The 25367-nt window shown below is 37.8% G+C and overlaps 1 protein-coding gene across 5 annotated transcripts in view; it reads right to left on the reverse strand.

Annotated features, from left to right (window-relative positions):
* The window catches only part of Ranbp16 (Ran-binding protein 16), a 79875-nt gene that overhangs the window by 53348 nt on the left and 1160 nt on the right, over window positions 1-25367 (reverse strand). For all 5 annotated transcript variants that reach the window (XM_076177514.1, XM_076177512.1, XM_076177510.1 and 2 more), the window contains exons 2-3: window positions 15053-15299; window positions 12315-12484 (exon numbers count right to left, since the gene is read on the reverse strand). In XM_076177514.1, coding sequence (XP_076033629.1) covers window positions 12315-12484; window positions 15053-15299 — 417 coding nt within the window. The remainder of the gene's footprint in view (window positions 1-12314; window positions 12485-15052; window positions 15300-25367) is intronic.

The raw sequence follows: 25367 nt of genomic DNA on the forward strand, positions 1-25367 counted from the left end.
TCAACAGACAATCCTCTTTTTCCCAATGCCCCTTTTACCCCATCCATCCATCTCATCCTTGGTTGTCCCCTCGTGTTCACTCCTTCCACCTCTGCTTTCCACACCTTTACTAATCTTTCTTCACTTTTTCTTTCCATGTGTCTAAACCATCCCAATACACTTTCATCAACCCTATCTCTCAACTCCCTTTCCACCCCCATTCTCCTCCTCACCTCCTCGTTTCTCACTCTATCCAGCCTAGTAACCCCTATCATATTTCTCAGGTACCTCATCTTATCCTTTTAAGGAGATGGAGAAGGGGTTACAACCCCGACCTAGCATTTGTATCATCTAGGCACGTCTTAAAATTTGATAAATCCATCGGCGACCCAATACCAAAAACCCAACACCACCCAATTGTAATCACAGTAAGACCAGTGATCAGACCCCAAATAGTAAAGCCCAAGCCGAGGTTTAACTTTTGCAGAGCCAATTGGGTAGGTTTTACAACAGACCTAGAAGATGCTCTTACTAACATTATCCCTGCACCCAAACATTATGGTGAATTCCAAACACAAGTTTGGAGGGTTGCAAAGACAAACATCCCCAGAGGATGCAGAAAGAATTACATCCCTGGCCTCTCGGAGCAAAGCAAAGACCAATACAATGAATATATTCAGGCATATAATGAAGATCCTTTCTCTGAAAGTACCACTGAGCTCGGAGATAGTCTACTTGCCTCAATCAGCGAGGAAAGGAAAGAACGCTGGCATGAGACAATAACTAATATTGACATGACCCATAACAGCAAGAAAGTTTGGGCAACAATTAAAACACTCAATTCAGACAAGGCCCCCCAGCCCAGAGTAGCTGCTGTCACACCAAACCAGGTGGCTAATCAAATGCTGCTCAACGGCAAGCCAGCCAATAAAAAGAGGGGCTTTTTAACAACTGTGCCATGTCCTACCAAATTCCTAAGATATGGAGAAAAGCCAGAGTAGTGGCCCTTCTCAAACCAGGGAAAGATCCATCATCTCCCAAAAGCTATAGACCAATATCCCTCTTGTGCACCTTATACAAGCTGTATGAAAGAATGATCCTTGCACGCATTGAGGGAACAGTTGATGAACAACTTTCAGCTGATCAAGCAGGCTTTAGACCAGGCCGCTCATGCTGCAGTCAGGTATTGAACCTAACGCAATATATTGAAGATGGATTCGAGAAAAAGAAAATCACTGGCGCTGTCTTTGTAGATCTTACAGCCGCCTACAATACAGTCAATCATAGGGCACTCCTCTTGAAAGTCGCCAAAACACTACAGAATCACACCTTGGTTCACATTATTCAATCTCTTCTTACAAACCGCTGTTTCTATGTGGAAATGGATGGCAAGAAAAGCAGGTACCGTTTCCAGAAGAACAGACTCCCACAAGGATCTGTGTTGGCTCCAACACTGTTCAACATTTATACTAATGACCAGCCACAGTATCAGAATATCCATAGGTACATCTATGCAGATGATCTGTGCATTGCCACTCAGTCTGATTCCTTCAACACCATCGAAGACCGACTATCAGAGGCCCTAACCACACTCTCCACGTACTACAAAAAGTGGCATCTCAATGCGAACGCAAACAAAACACAGGTGTGTGCATTCCACCTTAAAAATCACCAAGCCAAGAGAGAGCTACGAATCAGATGGAACAACACTGATCTGGCACACCACCCACACCCTGTCTATTTAGGTGTTACTCTCAACAGGACTCTCTCTTACAAAGAGCATATCAACAAGTTGATTGGAAAAATCTCAAGCAGAAACAACCTCCTCAGCAAACTTGCCACCACCAGCTGGGGAACAGACCCAAACACCCTGTGACAAACAGCTTTGGCACTGTGTTATTCCACTGCTGAATATTGTGCACCAGCATGGGCCAGGTCATGCCATGCACACAAAATAGATCCAGAACTGAACAGGTCATGTTGAATAATTACAGGTACCCTAAAACCAACGCCCCTACATACTATCTACAGACTGGCAGGGATTCCACCACCCCACATTCGGCGCGAAATAATTACCAAGATAGAAAAATATAAACAACAAAATTATCCCAGGCATCCACTATACAGTCACCTTCAGGTTGGACAGAGACTGAAGTCCCGCCAAAGCTTCATGACGGTGGAGGGACTGGATCCAACCTAAGCAGTGGCCCATAGACAATGTTGGCAGGAATATGATCATCTGGGCCATAACGAGGCCATACCATGTCCAAACGAGATCTTGCCCCCAGTATCAAACCTAACCAGGAAGGACTGGGTTACCTTAAACAGAGGAAGAGCCAAGGTGGGCAAAACGAGAGAAAATCAACACAAGTGGGGATACACCAATAGCCCCCAATGTCCCTGTGGCAGTGGCCCATAGACTAGAATGTTGGCAGGAATATGATAATATGGGCCATAACGAGGCCATACCATGCCCAAACGAGACCTTGCCCCCAGTATCAAACCTAACCAGGAAGGACTGGGTTACCTTAAACAGAGGAAGAGCCAAGGTGGGCAAAACGAGAGAAAATCAACACAAGTGGGGATACACCAATAGCCCCCAATGTCCCTGTGGCGAAGTACAGACGATGGTCCACGTCCTCCGGGAATGTCCATTGAGTCCCCATTGCTCCGACCAAGACATTAGGGAAGCAAATGAAACTGCCCTTATATGGACACGGTTCTGGTGTGACAAGATATGATGATGACCTCATCTTAAACACATTCAAATGCCTCCTCTCTTATGTTCCATGTTTCTGCCCCATAAAGTGCTGTTGGCACAATCACTCCTTCATACAATCTCCTCTTAGCATCCATTCCCAAATGTCTATTTCTCGTTACATTTTTAATCCTCCACGGCATTCACCTGGTTCTCTCAATCTATATTCTATCTTCACCTCCACTCCTCCCTTTCCCACCACATTTGCACCCAAATATCTAAAAATATCCACTTCCTCCAGTCTCTCTCCCTTAATACTCACATTCAGTCCACTGCCACCCTCTCCCCTCGTACATCTCATCATCACTAATATGGGAGAGCAACAAAATAATACAAGAGTGAGAGAGAGAATAAAACAGAAGATGAAGGTGAAGAAGATGAAGAGAAAAACATGAGAAAAGCAAGAAACAGGAGAAGAAAAAGAAGAAGGAAGAGATGGAAAGGCAGTTTTAAGGGGGAAGCCAGTTTAGAAAGTGGTATCTAAAAACCTATATATAGTTTGGTGAAATTGTATTGCCTTACTGTATTCCTTTAATGACTTTAATTTAATCACAATCTTTACCTATACATACATATACCATATATGATCTACATACATGTATACATGATCTTTATATAATTGAATTGTTTTGCATAAATGCACTTCAGAACCCTTACAATGTTGTCATTTGCACCCTGTCTGTGTAATTTAGACTATCATTTGTTCTACTGAGTCAGTAAATACACTGGGTATATAATGGTAACTGAGTTGATCTAAAATGAATTTCCTACCCAGAGTCTTTCAAAAGATCTATCAATTTGCAACCATCCTATGGTAACTTACCACATTTTATACATTTTAGAGTAAATATTAGTTCTTTATTAATATTTCACCAGCCTATCTCTGCACTTACATCTCTGTTACTTTCTTTCAAATAAATCAACTGCTGCCTTCCTACAACTAGCATGCACGAACAACCAATCAATCAATCAATTCCCAGATCACTCTTACAGAAGACCCATAGCTCCCAGGCTACTGGCAATGACCACCAGACTGGCCCATTGTTGTCAGGAATATTTAGTTTGATTCTGTGACCAAGTATATTCTGTACTGGTACTGTCTTAGTGCTGGATGGTGGCTTGAATGTAAGTATACTAGTGTAGCTCATGCTTTTTTTGAGGGAGATTTTTCTGTGGGACCAATGTTGGGGAGGGGGAGGGTCATCGAGTTTGGTGGTCGGTCTTGGAGAGCTTTTTCTGTGTTCTGGGTGTGAATGATAATGATCTTTGTGTGGGTGTATCATACGGTACACATGATAGGTTGTTTATGTTTAGTAGTATGCTTTTTTTTTATATGTTCAGCTATTTGTAATTGTGCCATGTATTGAGATGGGCAAGTAGGGTTGAGGGCTCTAGTATAGAACTGTGTTCTTATCTGACTCACATAAACCACATGGTGTTTAGTACACTTGAATTGTTGAACCTGTTAGATTGGCTGTGGTTATAAACAGTCTAAAACCAGTTTAATCAATTTGATCTTACTGATTAGGTGCCAACACTTATGAGCAACACCACACATTTGACATCCACCATTGCAGGGGAGGGGCTGGGTACCCATTAAAGTGTGACTTGAACAACTACCCACCACCACCTGGGACTAAAACCTGGGCCTTCTGCATTCGAGAAAGGAGTGATACCAATTGCCCCATAATGGATTCCTGTATGTACAATGTGTACATGTGTACATATGCATGCACCCATGTACACACATACTCACGACATTGCTCTTATATCCAATGCTCTACCCATCCACCTCAATCTTGGTTTTATAAAGTTATTTCTATTTTCTACACTATTTTTTTGCTTGTCCTTTTTATTCATTCTTTCCATATGCACAAACCTTTGTAGTACTTTTATATCTACCCTATGCAACAGCTTTCCTTCCACCCCTTGTCTGTATCTCAAGTTCATGTTTCTCACTCCATCCTTATAATAACCACCATACTTCCCAATCAGTTCAGGCTCTTCTTTTGTACCTCCTTCAAATTCCATGTCTCCACTCCATACATCGCAGGCACAATCATTATCTCATACAATCTTCTCTCCACACTTATTCCCATACACCTACTCCTCATAAGTTCTCCTCTCCAGATATTCATTTTCTTCTTTTACTATACAATCCACTGCTACTTACGACCCACAATATTTGAAGTTCTCTACTTCCTCCAGCCTCTCACCTTTTAAACTCTCAATCAATCCATCCCCAGTACATCTCACCACTTACTTTTATCAATATCTACTTCAGTTTTCTCTCCTCATACACTTTAACTCTATCATCACCTGTTTCAAATCTATCCTCAGACCCACCCTCAAGTTCTTATATACAAATAACAAATGGCTCACCTCTCACTTCCCAAACCCCTGCCAAGCAATCTTGTGTTTACCTTCCATACCATCCCATCTACATATTGAACAACCATGGCAACATTGTGTAACTCTGGTGTAGCCCCACCCTCACTTGAAAACATTAATTCTTTCCATTCTTAAATGCTCACACTAGCTCTACTAATCAAGTCAAACTTTTGACCACCCTCTACAGACTTTCCTCATTCCATACATCTGCAACACACCTAATAATGCCTCTGCAACAACCTTGTGTATCTTTTCTAAATCAATGAAAGCCCAAGACATCCTTATCTCTTTGCCAAAACTTTTTATATATCTTACTGCTAGAACTTGATCTATGCACCCCCTTCTCCTCCTAAATACACAACGATCCTCCACCACCTTATAAGGGGGTGCCCAATTCAAAGCATATACCCATCCTTCACCGTTTCCATTTTTTGCTTCTTGTGGATGAAAGATCATTCTGTCCCCTGCCCATTGCTTAGGTCAGAGGCAATGCATCAAGACAAAGCACCTCTACAGCTGCCCCACAACAGCTCAGGCTCAAGCTTCATTACAAACCATCTCCATCATCCACTCAAGACTTTATAAAGTAGACATGAAGATATCTTCCTGGGTTGCATCAATTTCTCGTTCATTCACAACTATTTTCCACTTATACTTACCTTCCTTCCCCACACGAGACATTCCACTTGCACCCAACGACCCTTTCACCCTGTCCTTCCACTTTACTCTTGGTCTTCCCTTCAAATTTACCCAACCCACAATTCTGTTTGTCTTTCTTCACTCATTCTTTTTATGCACTGATGTAGTTTTTCATCACCCTTATCTGCCAGCCCCTCATTCCATTTCTTACTATCTTCCTTTCTGCTTTCTTTAAATTTCAAGTCTTTGCTCTATACAGTGTCACCTATTGTGTGATTTTGTATAGATTTCTATGGTTTGCCACAGTCCCAGGGCCATAAATTAACCTATGGGTAAATCTTATATTTCATGTTGTCCTGGTGACCAATCTGTGAAGCTCACCCTGCTTTTTTAATGTGCCTGTCAAGTTCCTGGTTGCTATGAGGTCATGAAAGACATGATGGACATGGTGAACAGATGCACCAACACTTCTGATGTGGTATTCAATAAAGGTATGAAAAAAGGTGATGATATTTTGGACCATTGTCTGTGCTGTACTGGTGTGGAACTGCTTCTATGTCATCAGTTGTCAGCTCTCCATGTGTGAAAAGGTGTAAGAAACACAGCTGTAGTCGAAAGTCTTGGACCCTCTGTAGAAACCAAGTGTCAGCCCTCAGGGCAACACCTCTTAATACATATGAGGAGGTCGAGTGCTTTTGAAAAACATGTATGTATGCATACACACACACACACACATATATATATATACATAATTTTTATGACTGTCGCGCAGAAGTTTCGAACCTACTGCTCTGGCTCTAAGTCAGTGCCTTAAACCACTCAGACTGACTTGGGGGCTTCTTGGCGCCAGAGCAGTAGGTTCGAATCCTCTGCGCGACAGTCATAAAAATGATCTGATTGATGTCGCTGTTCACTAGCAAATTACTCATATATATATATATATATATTCTATTCTATATATCAAAAGCTCTTTCCCATTTAACAGGGAGGTAGCAAAAGACAAAAAGCATACTCCCACCTCCCCACCCATTGGACTCCCATCCTCTTAGCTCCTCATGCGTGAGGAGTCATCCACTGCATCCTGCCCACTGTCCTGGGTCAGAAGCTATGTAGCAAGACACAGCAAGGCCACTTCACTTAATTGGTGACCCCCTCTCTGTTCTCTCATGCAGATAAACAGAAGATGGGGAGAAATCCCTTCTAATTGGGTCAAAATATCATTCACATATAACCATTCCCAAACCCTCCCATCCCCCACCCACTCCCTTCCTTGCATCACAGTATTTTCTATATACAGCCACTATTCACTCACCCCTATCTCCCACCTTCTCCTTTCCCTCCTCAATAGACATGCCCTCCTGCTCAACATCTTTTGCCTCATCCATCCATCTCATCCTCAGTAAACTAGGTAAATATATATATATTTACCTAGTTTACCTAGTTGTATTTTGAGGGAGGAGAGCTATGCTCATAGTGACCCTTTGTTGTATCTTTCATCATCCAGTTTTTTCTTAGTCATGTATAATTTTAGCACTCACTGTTTCCTCTTTCAGTTTATTCCAGATATCTATTACTCTGTTTAGAAAACTATTCTTTTTCAGATCTCTCCTGTAACTGTCTTTAAGTTTCTTCGCGTCCTCTTGTATTTCTTCTGTCCCATTTTAGTAGGTCATCCCTATGAAGAATTTCCATACCTTTCATAATTCTGTAAATGGTTATCAAATCACCTCTTTCTCTTCTTTGGTCTAGGGTTGGTAAATTTAGTTTGTCCAATCTTTGTTCATATGTCATATTGCAAAGTGTTGGTACCATCTTTGTCGCTGCTCTTTGAATTCTTTCTAGTTTCTTTATATATATATATATATATATATATATATATATATATATATATATATATATATATATATATATATATGTGTGTGTGTGTGTGTGTGTGTGTGTTACGGGAAGGGGAGCTATGCTCGTGATGTCCCGTCTTCATATCTCATTTTATCTAAACTATTTTTAAATTCATGTATTGTTTTTGCACACACCACTTTCTCATCTATCTTGTTCCAACTGTCTATTAATCTGTGAGGAAAGCTATTCTTTTTCACATCTCTTCTATAGCTGTCTTTCTTGATTTTCTTTCTGTGCCCTCTTGTATTTCTATCATCCCATTTTATCAGATTCTCTCTATCAATAATTTCTATGCCTTTCATGCTTCTGTAAATAGCTATCAAATCTCCTCTCTTTCTTCTTTGCTCTAGTGTCTGTAGTTCAAGTTTTGCTAGTCTCTCTTCATATGATAGTTTTGAGAGTGTTGGTGCCAATTTTGTAATTGCTCTTTGTATTCTTTCAAGTTTTTTTATACATTTTTTTGTACTTGGTGACCACATCGTTGCAGCATATTCCAATCTTGGTCTTATCAGAGTGATTAGAATTTTCTTCACCATTTCTTCATCCAGGTATGTAAATGCCACTTTAATTGTTCTTATTAAATTGTAAGTTTCTCCAAAAATCTTATTTATATGTTTCTCAGGTGACATATTATTCATAACAATGACTCCCACGTCCTTCTCATTTTCTACTTTTTTTATTACTTCTTCTCCCAATTTATATGATCCTGTTATTCTGTTTTGTGTGTGTGTGTGTGTATTCACCTAGTTGTATCTTGTTTTGTATCTTATGGGAAGGGGAGCTATGCTCATGGTGTCTCGCCTTTGTATCTCGCAGTGTCTAGATTGCTCTTAAATTTGTGTATGGTTTTTGCACACACTATTGTTTTGTCCATTTTGTTTCAAGTGTCCACCACTCTGTGTGGAAAACTATTCTTCTTTAGATCTCTTCTTTAACTATCTTTTCTGAGTTTCTTTCCATGTCCTCTTGTCCCAATTTAACAAGTCCTCTCTATCAAGTATTTCCGTGCCCTTCATAATTCTATAGATGGTCAGTATGTTACCTCTCCCTCTCTTCTTTGCTCCAAAATCGGTAACTCTGATTTAGCCAGTCTCTCTTCATATGACAAGTTTGAAAGTGCTGGAGCCATTTTTGTGGTTGCTCTCTGGATTCTTTTAATTTTCTTTATATTCTTTTAGGTACTGGGTGACCATAATGTTGCCACATGTTCCAGTCCTCATTAGTGTGACTAACATTTTTTTTTAATAATTTCTTTGTCCAAATAGGTAAATGCCACTTTTATTGATCTTAGCAAGTTTTAGGATTCTCCTACAATTTTGTTTGTTTATCAGAAGACAAGTTGTTTGAGATTACTCCCAGATCCTTTTTAGATCCCACTTTCTTTACCTCCTTAGTTCCAATTTCATATTGTCCTGATATTCTATTTTTACTTTTTCTGAACTCCATTATGCTACACTTCTTAATGTTGAAGTCCACTTCCCATTTCTGATTCCATTTCCAAACCTTGTTCAGGTCTCCCTGTAATGATTCACAATCCGTTTCGGTTTTTACTTTCCTCAACAATTCAGCAGCGTCAGCAAAAGAGCTCGTGTAACATTCCACATCATCATCTATGTCATTCACATAAATAGCGAACATTATTGGAGCCAATACAGATCCTTGGGGAACTCCACCAATCACCTTCCAACCTGAATATTTTTCTCTGAGTACTACCCTCATCCTTCTACCATTCAGGAAGTCCTCCATCCAGTTTAGTAGGTTGCCTTGTATCCCTCCTATGTTTTCCATTTTTTTTTTTTTTTTTTTTTTTTGTGGTTCCTTGTCAAAGGCTTTTTGCAAGTCCAAGAAGAGGTTAATAATGCAAAGAGGAGATTATATGATGGGGTGACTGTGCTGACAGCACTGTATGAGGCAGAGACCTGGAATTTAAGAGAAGCCGAGGGGAAAAGTTTATGTGTATTTACCTAGTTGTATTTTATGGGACGGGAGCTATGCTCGTAGTGACCCGTTTTCTTATCTCTCCACATACAATTTATTCTAGAACTCATGTATAGTTCTGGCATTCACTGTTTAGTTTGTTCCAGACATCGATCACTCTATGCGGGAAACTGTTCTTTTTCAGGTCTCTTCTGTGAGATGAAATGTCTGAGAAGTAAAGTAAGGGTTAAAAGGTTGGAAAGTGTGAGAAACAAGGTCAGGAGAGCTGGGGTGGAGAAGTAGATTGCAGATAGGGCTGATGAAAGGGTACTGTGATGGTGTGGACACATGGAAAGAATGAGTGAAGAAAGATTAGTAAAAGAAGTGTGGAAGGCAGAGGTGGAGGGAGTGAACTTCAGGGGATGACCAAGATGAGATGGATGGATGGGGTGTAAGGGGCGTTGAACAAGAGGGAAATGTCTGTTGAGCAAGGAAGGGAGAAGACAGGAGATAGGGATGAATGGAGAATGGATGTGTATAGACGATACTGTGATGTAAGGGAGGGGATGGGGGCTAGGGTGTAATGTATGAATGATATTTTCATGCAGCTCAAAGGAATTTCTCCCCCTTCTTCTCTTTTCCTGCATGAGGGGACAGTGAGGGAGCCACCAATCAAGTGACATGGCATTGCTGTGGATATGCTATGTCTTGTTGCATTGCTTCCAATCCAGGGCAGTGGGCAGGATACTAGAATGACCTGTCATCCAAGAGGAGCTAAGATGAGAGGGAAGAAAAGATGGTGGATGGGAGTGCAATGGGTGAGAATGTAATTGCCTTTTCACTTGGCCACCTCCCCTTATTAGGGGAAGAAAGCACTTGGTAGATAGATAGATGATCATAATTATATATACATACATTTTTTTTTTATCCTCCTGGACGACAAGTAATCCTTGCATCTTGTCCTTTACCTTGGGTCAGAAGCAATGCAGCAAGACACAGCACATCCTTAGCAAAGCCAATTCATTTAATTGGCAACCCCTCTCTTCATCCAATCATGCAGAAAAAGAGATGACGAAAAACCCCTTTGCACTGCGCCAAAATATTCATGCATAACCCCTCCCTAACCCCCATCCCCCACCCACTCCTTTTCATGCATCATGGCATCATCCATACACAACCATTCTCCATTTACCCCATCTCCTGCCTTCTCCCTTCCTCCCTCAAAAGACATCACCTCTCTTTTTCAATGCCCCTTTTACCCCATCCATCCATCTCATCCTCAGTTATCCCTTCCATACTTCTCAGGCATTTCATCTCAAACACACTTAACCTTTTCCTCACTTATGTACCATGTTTCTGCCCTATACAGTACTGTAAGCACAATTACCCTTTCATGCAATCTCTTCTTAGCATCCATTCCCAAATATCTATTTCTCATTACATTTTCTAATCCACCAAGCCATTGACTTGCTTCTATCTACATTCTACCTTCGCCTCCACTCCTCCCTTTCTGCCACATGCAACCCCAAGTATTTAAAGCTATCCACTTCCTCCAGCTTCTCTCCCTTAATACTTCCAATTTGTTGCCATCTCCCATTATACATCTCATCACTTTTCTTTTACCCACAATTACCTTCAACTTCCTCCTCTCATACACCTTCCCAAACTCCATCACTAACTTCCTTAATCCATCCCCTGGTCCTGCTAAAAGTGCAGGATAATGACAATAGGTTGGTGAAGGTGGGTGAGGAAGACATAAATCAGAATCCAAGTGTATTTCTGACTAGTTTTGCACAAATAGGCTTCTTCTGAGAAATAAAGTGTTAAGGAGAAAACAAGGCAAACATATATATATACATATATATATATATATATATATATATACATATATATATATATATACATATATATAATATATATATATATATATATACACACAGGGCACTGTGAGGAGCTTAGGAGAGCTCACCCAGGGTTGTCTCTGTATATTGTGTATTTTGTCCTATTGGTCGTTACTGAGGGGTCTTTGTTTCTACTCCGGTGGCGTACTGTCCTAGTTGCTGTTGCTATAGCTCCGGTGGTTTTTGTCCATTTAATGTCACCTGTTCTCCTTAACACATTATTTCTCTGAAGAAACACTATTTGTGCGAAACTAGTCAGAAATAAACTTGGATTCTGATTCATGTCTTCCTCATCCACCTTCACCAACCTGTCACAATGCCTCAACATAATGACAATAACAATAAAAAAGGAATTATATATATCAACACACTCACTTTGATCAGTCTGTGGACCAGGCCCATGATCTCTCTCTATCGATTTTGACTGTATTTCTTACACCTTTTCACATATAAAGAGCACATAACTGGCAAATGCTCCCAATCCCATTTTTAACCAGTGACATAAACACAGTCTAAACTTTCTTCCCAGTGAAGATTTGTAGGCGATTGTTGACAGCCATTGAGGGGCTGCAGGATTTTACTGTGGTGAAACTTAAGGCAACAATTATCATCGTAAGTTGCTCATACTTTACCTTTGTCAGTTTACAGCTATCAAATATAAAACTCAATCATGTGAATCTTTACTGTGAAAATATATAAACAGGATTATTTTCAACACTTGTATAATACAAATACATGCACACACACACACACAAAAGAGAAGGTTAATATATTCATAACTCAAAAGCTCTTCAACAGGAACACCTACAGCCTTGCAGATGATAACTCACCTGAAGAAACTGCGTGACATCGACAACCACATTTCGAAAGGCCCACTTCTCTTTATCGACAGAATCGAACCATCCAAGTTTGGTTATCCTTCCAAACAGGACAACCAAGCCTTGGGTAACATAGTGGACAAGCTTGGGATGAGTTGCCAAGTAGTTTAACACGTAGTTTCCTGATGGAGGTAAATAAAAGTGGGACTTGATTAAATACATTGGCCAGTGTGTCCTTATTTTAAGTATAACATGTATAAATGTGTATATAACATATATATATATAAACATATATGTATATATATATCTATGATGACATCAAAGTTTCTGGTCAGCAAAATTTAAGGAATATACATCCTTTTGAATTTGTATATAATGAAAAAAACAGCACACACACGTATATATTTGGAAAAAAAAAAAAAAAAAAATTACTGACAATCCCATGCCCTCCATAATAACAAAATATTGATCAAGTTTAACTTCAAATATTTCATTATATCCTCAACTAGTAAAATGAGGATGACAGTGAAGGTCTTTAATCAGTGCTAACTTCCATTCAGCATGATAAAGCATTAAGAACTCCCTTTAGGACTTTTAAGGAAAAAAGAAATCAAAGGCCTATTGGTAAACAAATAATTATTTATTGATAATTTAAACTTTTTATAACCTATTTACATAAAAGGTCCAACCAACTCTGCATGTTTATCATGAAATGTAAAGTGCACTGGACAACTGGTCTGAAGCTCTCTTTCATTTCTATGGGTACTGACCAATCACTTACATCAACATAAGCAGCCATTTTTTTCCCATTGCAATGCACTACTTCCAATTTACAACATATGATAAGAAACCATGGTCTAACCTTAAGTTCCTTGTTAGCACACCCTTTCATCACTAATCCCTTACTGGTGCTCCTTTACATATACTAACACTCCTAAATTGCATAAATGCCATCACGAGATCAATGATTAATTGTTAAGTAGAAAATCCCTGACTAATACTCCCTTTCAAGCAAACCATACAAAAGAAAACAAGTTTAAATAGTTTCATTTACTTGCATGTACTTTAAATAACATTAAAACCTTCATCACTATATCATTACAACCAGATATGTAATATTTACTGAATCTGTCATGGGGCAGACAATAACATTGAAACATACGATCAGTATATATCTGTAATAACTTAAAGCAAAGCAGTAAATGAGAAACTATTTTTTGGTGCAGAATAAAAAGAAAATAATTAGGTGGAAAATCACTACCAATTGGGTGTTTCTAAATTTAAATTTTCTTTCCGTTTTCTTTCAAGAACATATCACCTGCACTGTAAAAAAATTAACAGAAATGAAAAAGAAATTTTGAGAATTACATTTCCAATGAAGATGGGAATATGCCTTTTGATGTGCATTTGTACATTTCAAATAGACTTTTAAAAATGAAAATGAAAATTACCAAGACTGCATAATAATAATGGAATTCTGCGACTTTTTGAAAACAATTAAGATTAGAAAAAATGAAATAACTACATATATAACTGATTTTAATTAAACTATTTCATAAAACAGGTGTTCAAAAATCTTGTGACATCAATTTCTTGATGTGGATGAAAAACTGATGATCAGTACCACATTCTGATAAGTATAACCAATGCCACTTTCCAATGCAATTGTACTAACTGAACAATTTTACCAAGAACATACCAACTGCAGAACAGAACTTATCTGTAATATACAATATTGGAGAAAAAACTGGCATATACTAAAGTGAATATACTTTGAAAATTTGAGAAATGAAAATATGAATGGCCACTTACTTGGACTGAATATTTACAACAATGTATAACAGCTATTAATGCAGTAATAAAGCCTATTTGCATGTAAATAATTATACAAAACTCATTCCATATGTGAATATTTGATGATATGCATGATGAATCTTGTGACACTCAATGCAGCTGTGGTTTCTAGGGGGCAGCATCCTAACAGATGCAATAAAGCTTAAAATTCAAGGAAACTGATGGATCTCTGTAAAAATCCAAATTTTCTACACTAAGCACCATAAACTTGGGGCAATCAATTTTTAAGAACAACTAAAGCACAAAGCATTTTGTAGTTCTTAGTTCTGAATCAGTTTATTAATGTTTCTAACAAAAACTAAAATGCTCTTAAGTAGAATGGTTCCTCAATATTCAACTGCTTTTTATTGTAAGTCTCAACACTTCTGTCATTACTGGTATCACTGCAACTGCAGCATATGCAACTTAATGGTATGCATTGATTCTTGGTTCATATGGATCTATTACACATCCATTTTATAATTTGCATAATGCACTTGTCATATTGTATTTGGCAAAATTAAGATTTGTCACAAATCTGCTTCAGCACCAATCACTGAGTAGTCAAGGATGTTTAATGAATCACTGGTTCTTGACTGAAATGACTGTCTTATCACATCAGATACTGAATAAAAAGCCATTATTTTGACTTCATAAAATTCTTTATTTCCTGTAAAAATTCTGGGTTAAACAAAGGCATGTCTGAAATGAAAATACAATTATCTTGGTAACTTATACTCAACGCCATCTACAATCTTGGGACAAGTAAATGTGTAGATTCTTCTGGCAGCAACCTGGGAATAACCATGCAATGACAAACATTTGTTTTATCAACCATCTAATTCTAATAGAATATTCTTCTGTAATCATTACATGTCTACATTACGAAAGTATGCAATAGTTCCTCTTATACTTACGAATGTCAATGCGCTGCTGAAGAGACAGGGTGCAGGGATTCCTGGAAACCATCTTGGTGAGGGTTGTTGCTGCTAGGTATTGTGAATAAGCTGATGCTGCACGCTCCAGCAGCATCTGGCACTGGGCAAGAGTCTTGGCGCCAGTGCCACTTTGAAACTCCACCAAAGCCTTCTCCGCTTCCTGCCTCTGGACTCCATCACTGGCTTCATGGAGTTGCTTACACAGCAACTCAATATTAACCACCTCCTGTGCAGGGGAATTGAAGAGACATTGTTAATTTTAAATGGTTTCCAATGTGGTACAGTAATCAAAAAACACACTCAGTAACACTGCTCGCTCCCTGACAACCACAAATCTATGAAATGCCCTTTGCTCATCCATCTTAATTGTACGCTTGTGGTGTAATCGGAAGCGGTGAAGTCTTATATCTTCCTAGTCACAGGTTTGAGTCCTGCACTTTTCTCTGATTCCCAGCAGTAACCCTGCCCCAACAGTCAAATACGACTGCTTCAGCCACAGATACATGCCTCTCCCAACTCAATGACCTGCATGCTCCTTCCACTAACTAAAAAAAAACTACAGTATGGGGCATCACAACACACATGGCCTTTACTTCTCTGAAAAGAAAGATGGGGACCTTTTGACATCTTTTTGAATAACTTCAACATACTTATAACCAACCTCAACTTTAAAGTAGAATGGGAGGTTGAGGGTAAGATTCCTTTTCTATACATTTACATTACAGACGCTCCTCTACTTACGCTCATTCGTTTTACGTTTTTTCGATTTTACGTTTGAACTGACTGTAAAAAAAAAAAAAAATTGAATTTTTTAGTTTAGCGCGCTCTCCATAGTTCAAACGATACTTACGCATGATGCTGCGTCCATTGTTTACATTGCACAAATGACAGACTGAAAGTGCCTTGCCTCATCCTCCTCCTCCACCATCTCAATTTATGTTGCTTGAATTTAATTTATTTGAAATTAATGTTATTATTTTACAATGTTATGTGTATAATTAATGATTTAGGGGTGTTTTGTAAGATACGGTTATAGAATTTACGGATGTATAGTACAGTAACAACTTACGTTCATTTTCAACTTACGTTCGGCCGTTCGGAACGTAACTAAAATGTAAGTTGAGGAGCGTCTGTATAACGAATGGGTGTATGTTTGCTTTTGCAGTTTAGAGGAAAAACACCTATTCAGGTAGTTACCTACACCTTTTCAGCCAACATCCAGATATAATAAAAAAGAAGTGTAGTTTCGTGTTTTTTTTTCTCCAAGCATTCAGAATTCGTAATCCCCAAATTTTTGGAAAAGAATCAAATTACACAAAGTCTCAATTAATAAAAATGGCTTATCTTTTGTGGTTCCTGGACAAAGCAGCAATGCCAGAACCGGCTTCTCTAATGCACGATCAAATACCACTAAATCATTCTTTAAGAAAAGATCCCTTATTATTCCCCATACTGAATCCGTACCAGATTTTTTCCTAAAGAACAAATACACATAGTGCATAATTACTAATACCATCAATAAAACAGTTGTTAATGTATATAGACTGAAAGAAAATCAGCCCCGGTATCTACAAGCTAGCATGTAAAGATTGCAATTAAAAGCCCTGAAGACAAATTCAAATGAATACAAATGTTCTAATAAATATGGTCAAGAAAGTTCACCAGTATAACAGCATGCAACCCCCCCCCTCCCATCTTATTTACAAATCTGGTTGTGAATTGGAGGAAGATGGGTGAATCAATGTAAATTGAGTATTACCCAACTTTGAATATTTCAAAGGGGCAATGGTCTCCAGACATTATACACAGACTTGATTTAACCAACCGTATTTATAGACATTTCCCTATCACAACCCCAAACAGCAGAACCTTGGTTCTTGACTCCAATCCATTCTGGAAAACTGTTCCAGAACCAGTTTGGTCAAGGACCAAAATTTTTTACTGATTTGCTGGATACAACTTTACATGGGCAATATTTTCCCACAAAAAATTAAATTTCACCCCTTGCATCCACTCAGGTTGGTCAAGAACCAATATTTTGGTCTAATACTAGAGCACAAAATTCTCAAATTTTTTGGTTGAGAACAGATTTGTTTGACATATGAGATATCAAAAACCCAAATTTTACTATAAATCAGGTCATCAGTGATTAAAAGCAACTTTTCCATGTTTCCTTTTTTTTTTTGTAAAAGTATCTCCAAAAAATGAAGTATGATGGGGGTTACTAGGCTAGATAGAGTGAGAAATGAGGAGGTGAGGAGGAGAACAAGGGTGGAAAAGGAGCTGGGAGATAGGGTTGATGAAAGAATATTAGGATGGTTTGGACACATGAAAAGAATGAGTGAAGAAAGACTAGTAAAAGAGGTGTGGAAGGCAGATGTGGAGGGAGTGAACATGAAGGGACGTCCTAGGATGAGGTGGATGGATGGGGTGAAGGGGGCTTTGTGGAAGAGGGGAATGTCTGTTGAGGAAGGACGGGAGAGGACAGAAGACAGGGGTGAATGGAGAATGGTTGTATATGGATGATGTGATTGCATGAGGTGGAATGAGCGGGTGGATGGGGGGTGAGGTAGTATGTGTGAGCAAATTTTGACGCAGCCCAAAGGGATTTCTCCCCGTCCTCTCACTTTATGCAATGGGGGGACGGAGAGGGGGGGTCGCCGATTTAATGAAGCGGCCTTGCTGTGGATGTGCTGTGTCTTGCAACACTGCTTCTGACCCAGGGCAGTGGACAAGGTGCAGGGATGACCCATCATTCAGGAGGTGCTAAGATAGGAGGGAGGGTGGAGGGGTGTGGAGTGTTTTCAGGGATGGAATGATTTTATGCCTTTTTCTTTTTGGCTACCCCCTTTGTAAGGGGGAAAAAGCCTTGGTATATGTATGTATCTTCAAAAAATGGGCCGCATGAAGATTTGTCACCCCAGAATGCCCACATGAAGATTCATCTCCCCATGAGATCCCACCTTTAGTATTGTCACCCCAGTACGCAAAATATCCACAGTGGAATAAAGATCACGTTACGTTAGGGTTAGGTTAGGTAAAGTTAGGTTTGGTTAGGTTGAATGACAATTCTTCATGTGATCCCCAAAAAAATAACTCCACCCCTCCCACTATATATTATGTAACAAATCACTAGGTGCAGTGAAGCCTTTCAAATAGTCAAATCCAGCTGTCATGAAACTTCCATCCTTGGACCTCATAGAGAGACTCATTTGGAACCGTCTTGCAAAATTGTAGTAGACAGGACTCTTTCAATGAGGTCCCTGGACTGAAGCTTCATGACTGCTGGACTTGATTACATACATATACACACACACCAAAATTGGAGTACACTATGGACACCAAGCACTAAAAAGAACATAAAGATATTAGAAAGAATTCAAAGAGCAACGACAAAGATGGCACTAACACCATCCAAATTGACATACGAACAAAGATTGGATAAACTAAATTTACCAACCCTGGAACAAAGAAGAGAATGAGGAGACCTACTAACCATCTACAGAATTATGAAAGGGATGGAAGTCCTTGATAGAGATGATTTACTCAAGTGGGATAGGAGAAAAACAAGAGGACGTGAAAAGAAATTTAAAAAGGATAGTTACAGAAGAGATCTGAAAAATAATAGCTTCCCACAGAGTGATAGATATCTGGAACAAACTGAATGAGGGAACAGTGAGTGCAAAAACTATACAAGAATTTTAGATCAAACTGGATGCTGAAAGATACAAAAGTGGGTCACTGTGAACATAGCTTTCTTCCCATAAAATACAACTAGGTAAATAAACACACACATACATTGTGTGTGTGAATTTACATAGTTCTATTTTGCAGGAGAGCTATGCTCATAGTATCTGTTGTATCTTTCCGCATCCATTTTTTTTTTAAAGTCATGTATAGTTTTAGTACTCACTGTTTCCTCTTTCAGTTTGTTCCAGATATCTATTTCTCTGTGTGGAAAGCTATGAGTAATAGATATCTGGAACAAACTGAAAGTTTGTTCAAGTGTGAGTGAGTGTGTGTCCAAAATCAAGCTTTTGCTAGTGGTCAGTAGAAAATAGTCTTCCAAACACCAATATTTATCTTAGATTTGGCATTTATTTTCAACCTGTAGTAGGGGCCAATTCATTTTTCTCTGGTGGGCTTCATTAATTCGTTTGTCAATGTCCTCACTATATCACTGACTTTAGTTCACAATTTATATGCTTCATTTATGATTAACTATTCTTGACCATAGCCTCTCAAATTACATTTTCTAGTATTCTCTTAACCCCTTCACTACGGGCCAAAATCTCGCGGGCAGCATTAGCTGCCAGACGTGCGATGTTGCGTCATAATATTCCCATTATAAAAAATAAAGTTACTACTGTATTGCTCGTTCTCTTTCACCCGTGAATTTTGATAACCATAGAAAATATGATGAAGCCAGTTTACAGAGTATGGGGGTCACGCAGGTACAACTACAATATATATAAATCAAGACACCGACATCGGCATCCTCATGTACCCACTTGCTCCTCATGACGCCTACGTAGGTGTCATCGTATCGAAGGGGTTAAACTGACAGCATGTATGCAGCTGACATTTCAGTGACAACTCTTATAAACTAAATCATTGCATCATTTTTTTTAATGATTGATGACTATCTCCACTAAAAGAATGTTGTTCATTATTGTTCACCATTTTTGTTTTTGATATTACTCAAGCTTAAAACCATCACCTTATTAAGCTCACTATAAAACAAAACTTCAAAGATCAGGATTAATAATAGATGCAACCCTGTCTGGGTTTCTTGAAATACGGATCTTTCTGAAGTTATGGCCCCAACCTATTACACCAACCAAATAAATTTATATATATATATATATATATATATAAATAATAATAATAATAAAAAATAAATAATAAAAGTCACACTAACTTACTTCACAGCACTAAACTTTAATGCAACAGGGGTGTAAATACTATCAATAACAAATTATTATATAAACAATGTATCAAACACACAAAAGCTAAGCACTGAATAGGATACTTAGTACTATATGTTTAGTATCCTGTATAGTAAAAGCTCTAAAATCTGGGCACCAATAATCCATGTTTTGGGATAATCCTAACCTCTTATTGGCCAGCATTCAAGTGCAAAAGTACAGAAAAGAGAAATAATTACAAAATTGTAATGAGAGAGAGAGAGAGAAAATTATAATCCCAAATAGTCAAATAGTCTGGATTTTTTGTACCATTTTCTATTTTGGGTAATTGCACATGCCAAAGAAAACGTATGATACTGTTCTATGCGTAACTCAAGCATATGTAATAAAACAAGTGATGTTTTAGTTATTACTTATTACCAAATGTAGAATTTTTGTTTAAATATTTGTCTTACACACTTAACTTTTAAGAGGATGGGACTAGGAAAAATATGGATAGGGGCATTGATAAAACAACCTTTGTCATGTCCGCCAACTGTCGAGTTACATGCATTCAGTTTGCATTAGGCATTGTTTTTATGTATGTTACATATACCAATGGTTCATTGTCAGCAAAAATTATTTTACCCGATGAATGGCATAGACTAGTTTTTTTTTTCAGTTTATTTCTAATATTTTATTGTATCATTCCAAAATTCTAAGCTTAAAACTAGCAAAGGTACTGTTGTTTGGGTTTTCCAAAATCTGGTATGAGAATTTTGATTTTTTTTTTCTTCATGAACATCATTACACAACTTCCCACCCCAAACATGCAGCACAACACCAGAGCACATATGCAGAGTGGAGTTATTAGTAACAACTCATTTTTGCAACTCCCACATGAGCCACAGTAAATTCACCTTAAATTAGAATTATGGCCAGCATTATAGAATATCTACACACACACACACACCCATCTCTAGTCATATTGTTTACATCAGACTATTTGACGTAAGTGGAGTAGGAAACACAGGAGTCTTAGTCTTGAGTTTACTCCTGACTTGTTTCGGAGGTATTCTTGGAAAAAGCACACCTGCAAAACTAGTCAGGAATAAACTCAAGACTAAGACTCCTGTGTTTCCTACTCCACTTACATCAACCTGACAAAATGTCTCAACATCACTGTCAAAAAAGCGCCCACTAAAATATTTTGCCTCACACTGATACAAATTACCTTCGCTCTTCATACAAAAACACTTTTTAGTATAGACAAATAAGAAACACAATATAGAAAAGCTACTGGCAAAGGATTTGGACGGAAGCACCCTGTTATTGTGGATCAGCAATTTGTAAGAACACACTAAACTTCCACATCATAGTATTTAACAAATAAGAACAGTGATACCCCTTAAATGTTGTTTACTGCATTTCTGAAATAATTGTATATATGTGTATATATATATATATATATATATATATATATATATATATATATATATATATAAAAGTGGGGCAGCCATTGTGAATTTTCACACTTTGCAGGTAGTTCTAATTCCACATATAGTTACTGTCACACAATGTTGTGTCATATCATATAGAGTGGAAATTCTTTGTGCAAGCAAAGTCGGGGTGAAGATTCTTTACTTGATTACTGGACCACAGCAAGACCTCACCAGAAGTGAAGTGTGCTACTTACAAGACGAACTGGATGAAATGTGCTCAAACTAAGGATGGCTTTGTCTGGAAGTGACAAATCAAAGACTGTCTGTTACAAATCTACAGCAGCTTTATGGACTGGATCCCCCCCCCCCCCAACATCCTATTTGTGACTTCACACCTGTGTTCCTGTAATACATTTGTTGGGTGAATACATTACTATATAACCTGACCAAGTTTGGTTTGTTTAGGCTGGAAGAAATTCTTCAAAAACAGTTGGTCAATAACCTAACTATTGAGGGGTGGGGTGGCATTGTTCATATGGGAAGCTGGGGGGGTTAGTGGTACTTCAGAGCCACAATTTTGTGTTTGTGCTACAGTGAAAATATTATTACTTTTAATCCTTAATAGTTCATGTCTAATAATATTTTAATTTTCTAAACACAGAAACATGGGAAGTAATTTTGATCACTACACGGACATTTATACAAGTAGAAATGCATACACATGGAACCTGAAGCCCTTATTTACAAAAATGCAAACAAAAGTGGTAAAAAAGGATGGGACACTATGAGTACAGTTCCTTCCCAGTATATTACAGTTAGGTAAATACAAATATCAGAAAATAATATACTCCTAACTAGACCATCTGCTTCTATAATACAAAAATACCCACAATCGAAACCAGCTAGAAATAACTCACAAGACAAATAGCATAGGGATTCCTATAATATTCCACTGAAATGGTACCAAATCACAATTTGCCTGGCTATGTACTAAATGCAACAACACAAAACACATTGTAGCTTTCTTGAATGTTGCAATCAGGTAAATAATACTGTCCTATTCACACCAATCAGTTTTACAAAATCCTCTTCATCAAGTGCCTTATCGGCTAAACTGGCAGAGTTTTCCCGGGAGCTGCAGGTCTCCATCATCCTTCATGTGGACATTACACATTCTGATCTTAGGCACAGCGGTTTTCCATGGACTGACACACTAAACATATATTGTCCTATATTTCACTGTTCACAAATCAATCTCATTTCCCCCCCTTGTTATTTCTAGGGTATAGGTTTGCACAATTTATATATTAATTTTCTTGGTAATTTTTTTTTTTTTATTCTTGTGATTCTTATATCCAACTGCTATGGATGCCACTATTTATGTGAACTCACCTCTACCCTAATCAATAATGGGGGAAGTGTAGGTGTTCAAAAGATAGGAGGGGGAGGGGAGGATAAATCTATGAATTTCTTGAACAAACTGACATCACAAACCCTTGAAATATATGAAAACATAATTAGGATCAATCACTCAATCAATCTGTTATCCCTCGTCTTTCTTGCAGAAGACTTGCAGTAAAGTTAGGAAAATATTTTCATCTGAGATTCATATGACACTTACCTCATTCTGCCAAATATCATAAATACTGTGAGCCACAAGTTAGTAAAATGGCAAGTTTATAGGCAAAGAGAGGTAGTCACTGTATAACAAGCTGTGGGTGGTAAACAATTATGGCAGTCAGTACTGTACATTATTGCATTGTCTTTACCCTGAACAGATTGGTGAATAAGAGATGCCAAGACAGGAAAAGCAATTAATATAATTGGGTTATGTGTATGATGGATGTTGAGTGCATTCTTTGACACAACCTCCCTCCTACTATGGGGGTTGAAAGGCCTTTTCATGTATGACAATGGCATTATTGGCAAGTGTGAATATATCTGCCATTTTATAACATTTCTGACATCTCCACTTTGCCTTTTGTATGAAATGCTTTGCATTTGGCCATAAACAGATGACAAGCTGATGATTCTATTTTTGTTTCCAGGCACAAGTTATATAACATAAAGCACTGAAAGAATGTTCTATTTATGTTTGGTCAGATGGCTGACTATTAGTATAGAAATCACATTTGTTTAAATAGACTTAAGCCTCTGACACAAGATGTTTCAATAATTAGTTTTCCTGTAAATATTGTGGAAAGCTAATCTTAACACAAATAACCAATCCCACAAAATGGTGGTCAAGTAAGTGTTCACCATTATTTTTTACTGCATTTACATGTCTACCTTGTCCACCATGAAAGTAAAGTGGACATGACAAAATAATAGTACTTTAAAATTTTGTTTCTGGATGGAACCACTATACTCTAGTATTCTCGTGCCTTCCTATACAAGGAAACATATCCCAATGTGGTGCTGAATATTCTCAAGCTCTAGGACTAGTAACATCAACAATGAATTTATTATTATTATTATTTTTTTAATATCTGAAGGAGGTGGGTGAATGTATGGGAGGAGGCTCTTATTACATGGTTTATTCAACCGGTGATCATATATGATTGAAGAATATAAAAAGCTACTTGAAAAGTTAAAAAAAGAAAGCACTAACCTTTGTCATTACAGTTACCTTGGCCATTTCAAAGTTATCCATGTTCATTAAAGCTATAAAGCGACCTTATCAAATGCATCTAATACTTTCAATTTTTTCCCATTTTCCTTATTAAAATTTTCTTGTTATACAATATTCCTTCATTTTCACTTTTTTTACTTTAATTTACAAATTAACTTCCTCCCTTGCTTCACTTTTCTTTATCTTTCCACTTGGTAAATCACAAACTATATGTTCATAGCTTTCAATCATAGAACTTAGCTTGCACTTTACATCTTGTTTCCACTGATTAAACCAGTGGAAAAGAGTTCCAAGTTTTACAAGTCTACTTATCTTTTCAAGATGGCCAAGATTTATATTGTCTGTAGCCATTAGCTACATCTGCAACATGTCTAGCATTTATATGTAATATGATTGGCTGTCTACATTTAACTGGTATTCACAAGCTACTTTCTTTGTGATTCTAGGGATTGCAAGACACAGCATGTTGCATCTTGTACAGCAATCTCACTTTCCACAATTTGTTGAGATTTTTTTTTATCAGTTATCACTTTCTCCATTATTTCAGCTGTACCTTCCACTACTTTATACTCCTATTTTCTTATGTACACTAACCCCCATAACAAGATTGAAGAGTTCTTTTGATATGAATTTGTTTATTCATTCTCTTCTCCATAAGAAAGGGTCTTTGTTACTTCTCAAAAATTCAGCACCACATCTTACAGTAACCATTCTAAATTTCTTGGCCTTTATTATCTGCCATTCAACATTAATACCTTTATGTTAATTAATATTCAATATAACATCTTTAGAGATACAAACACACACACAGTAGTGTCTTTAAACAAAGATAATCATGCACACACGTACATCTTGCACTCTGTCTCTCCACTAGACCCAAGAACTCTCAACTCTCAACCACTCAACTTTTTCACATAAAAAACCTCATAGATGTGGGCAGTTCCTCTCCTGCTACCCAGTGACACACAATGACCTACACTAATAAAACAAAGACAAAAGTCCAATCTTCTCCAAAGAGATCTATGGGAGGACCTACAGACTGGTGCTGGTTCCTGTGGGGCTTCCAGTTTCCTGTCAGTAGAACTTGAAGGTAACAATAGTAATCTTATATAAAAACACCTTTAAAGCATATCAAAATTTGGTGTTCACATTTTCAAAGACTAATTATTCTTCATAATTTCAATGTTGTACTATTGTCCCACAAAATTGGATCAGTTTTGTACTCCTTTGTATTGGTCAAATTTTTAATCAGGTTATATGTAATGCTGTTTTCTTTCTCATCTGATTAAGACAGTATAACTACATATCCATTT

This window comes from Oratosquilla oratoria, chromosome 40, assembly GCF_046742065.1.
Source record: "Oratosquilla oratoria isolate Oo_2021 chromosome 40, ASM4674206v1, whole genome shotgun sequence".
NCBI classification, from domain to species: Eukaryota; Metazoa; Arthropoda; class Malacostraca; order Stomatopoda; family Squillidae; genus Oratosquilla; species Oratosquilla oratoria.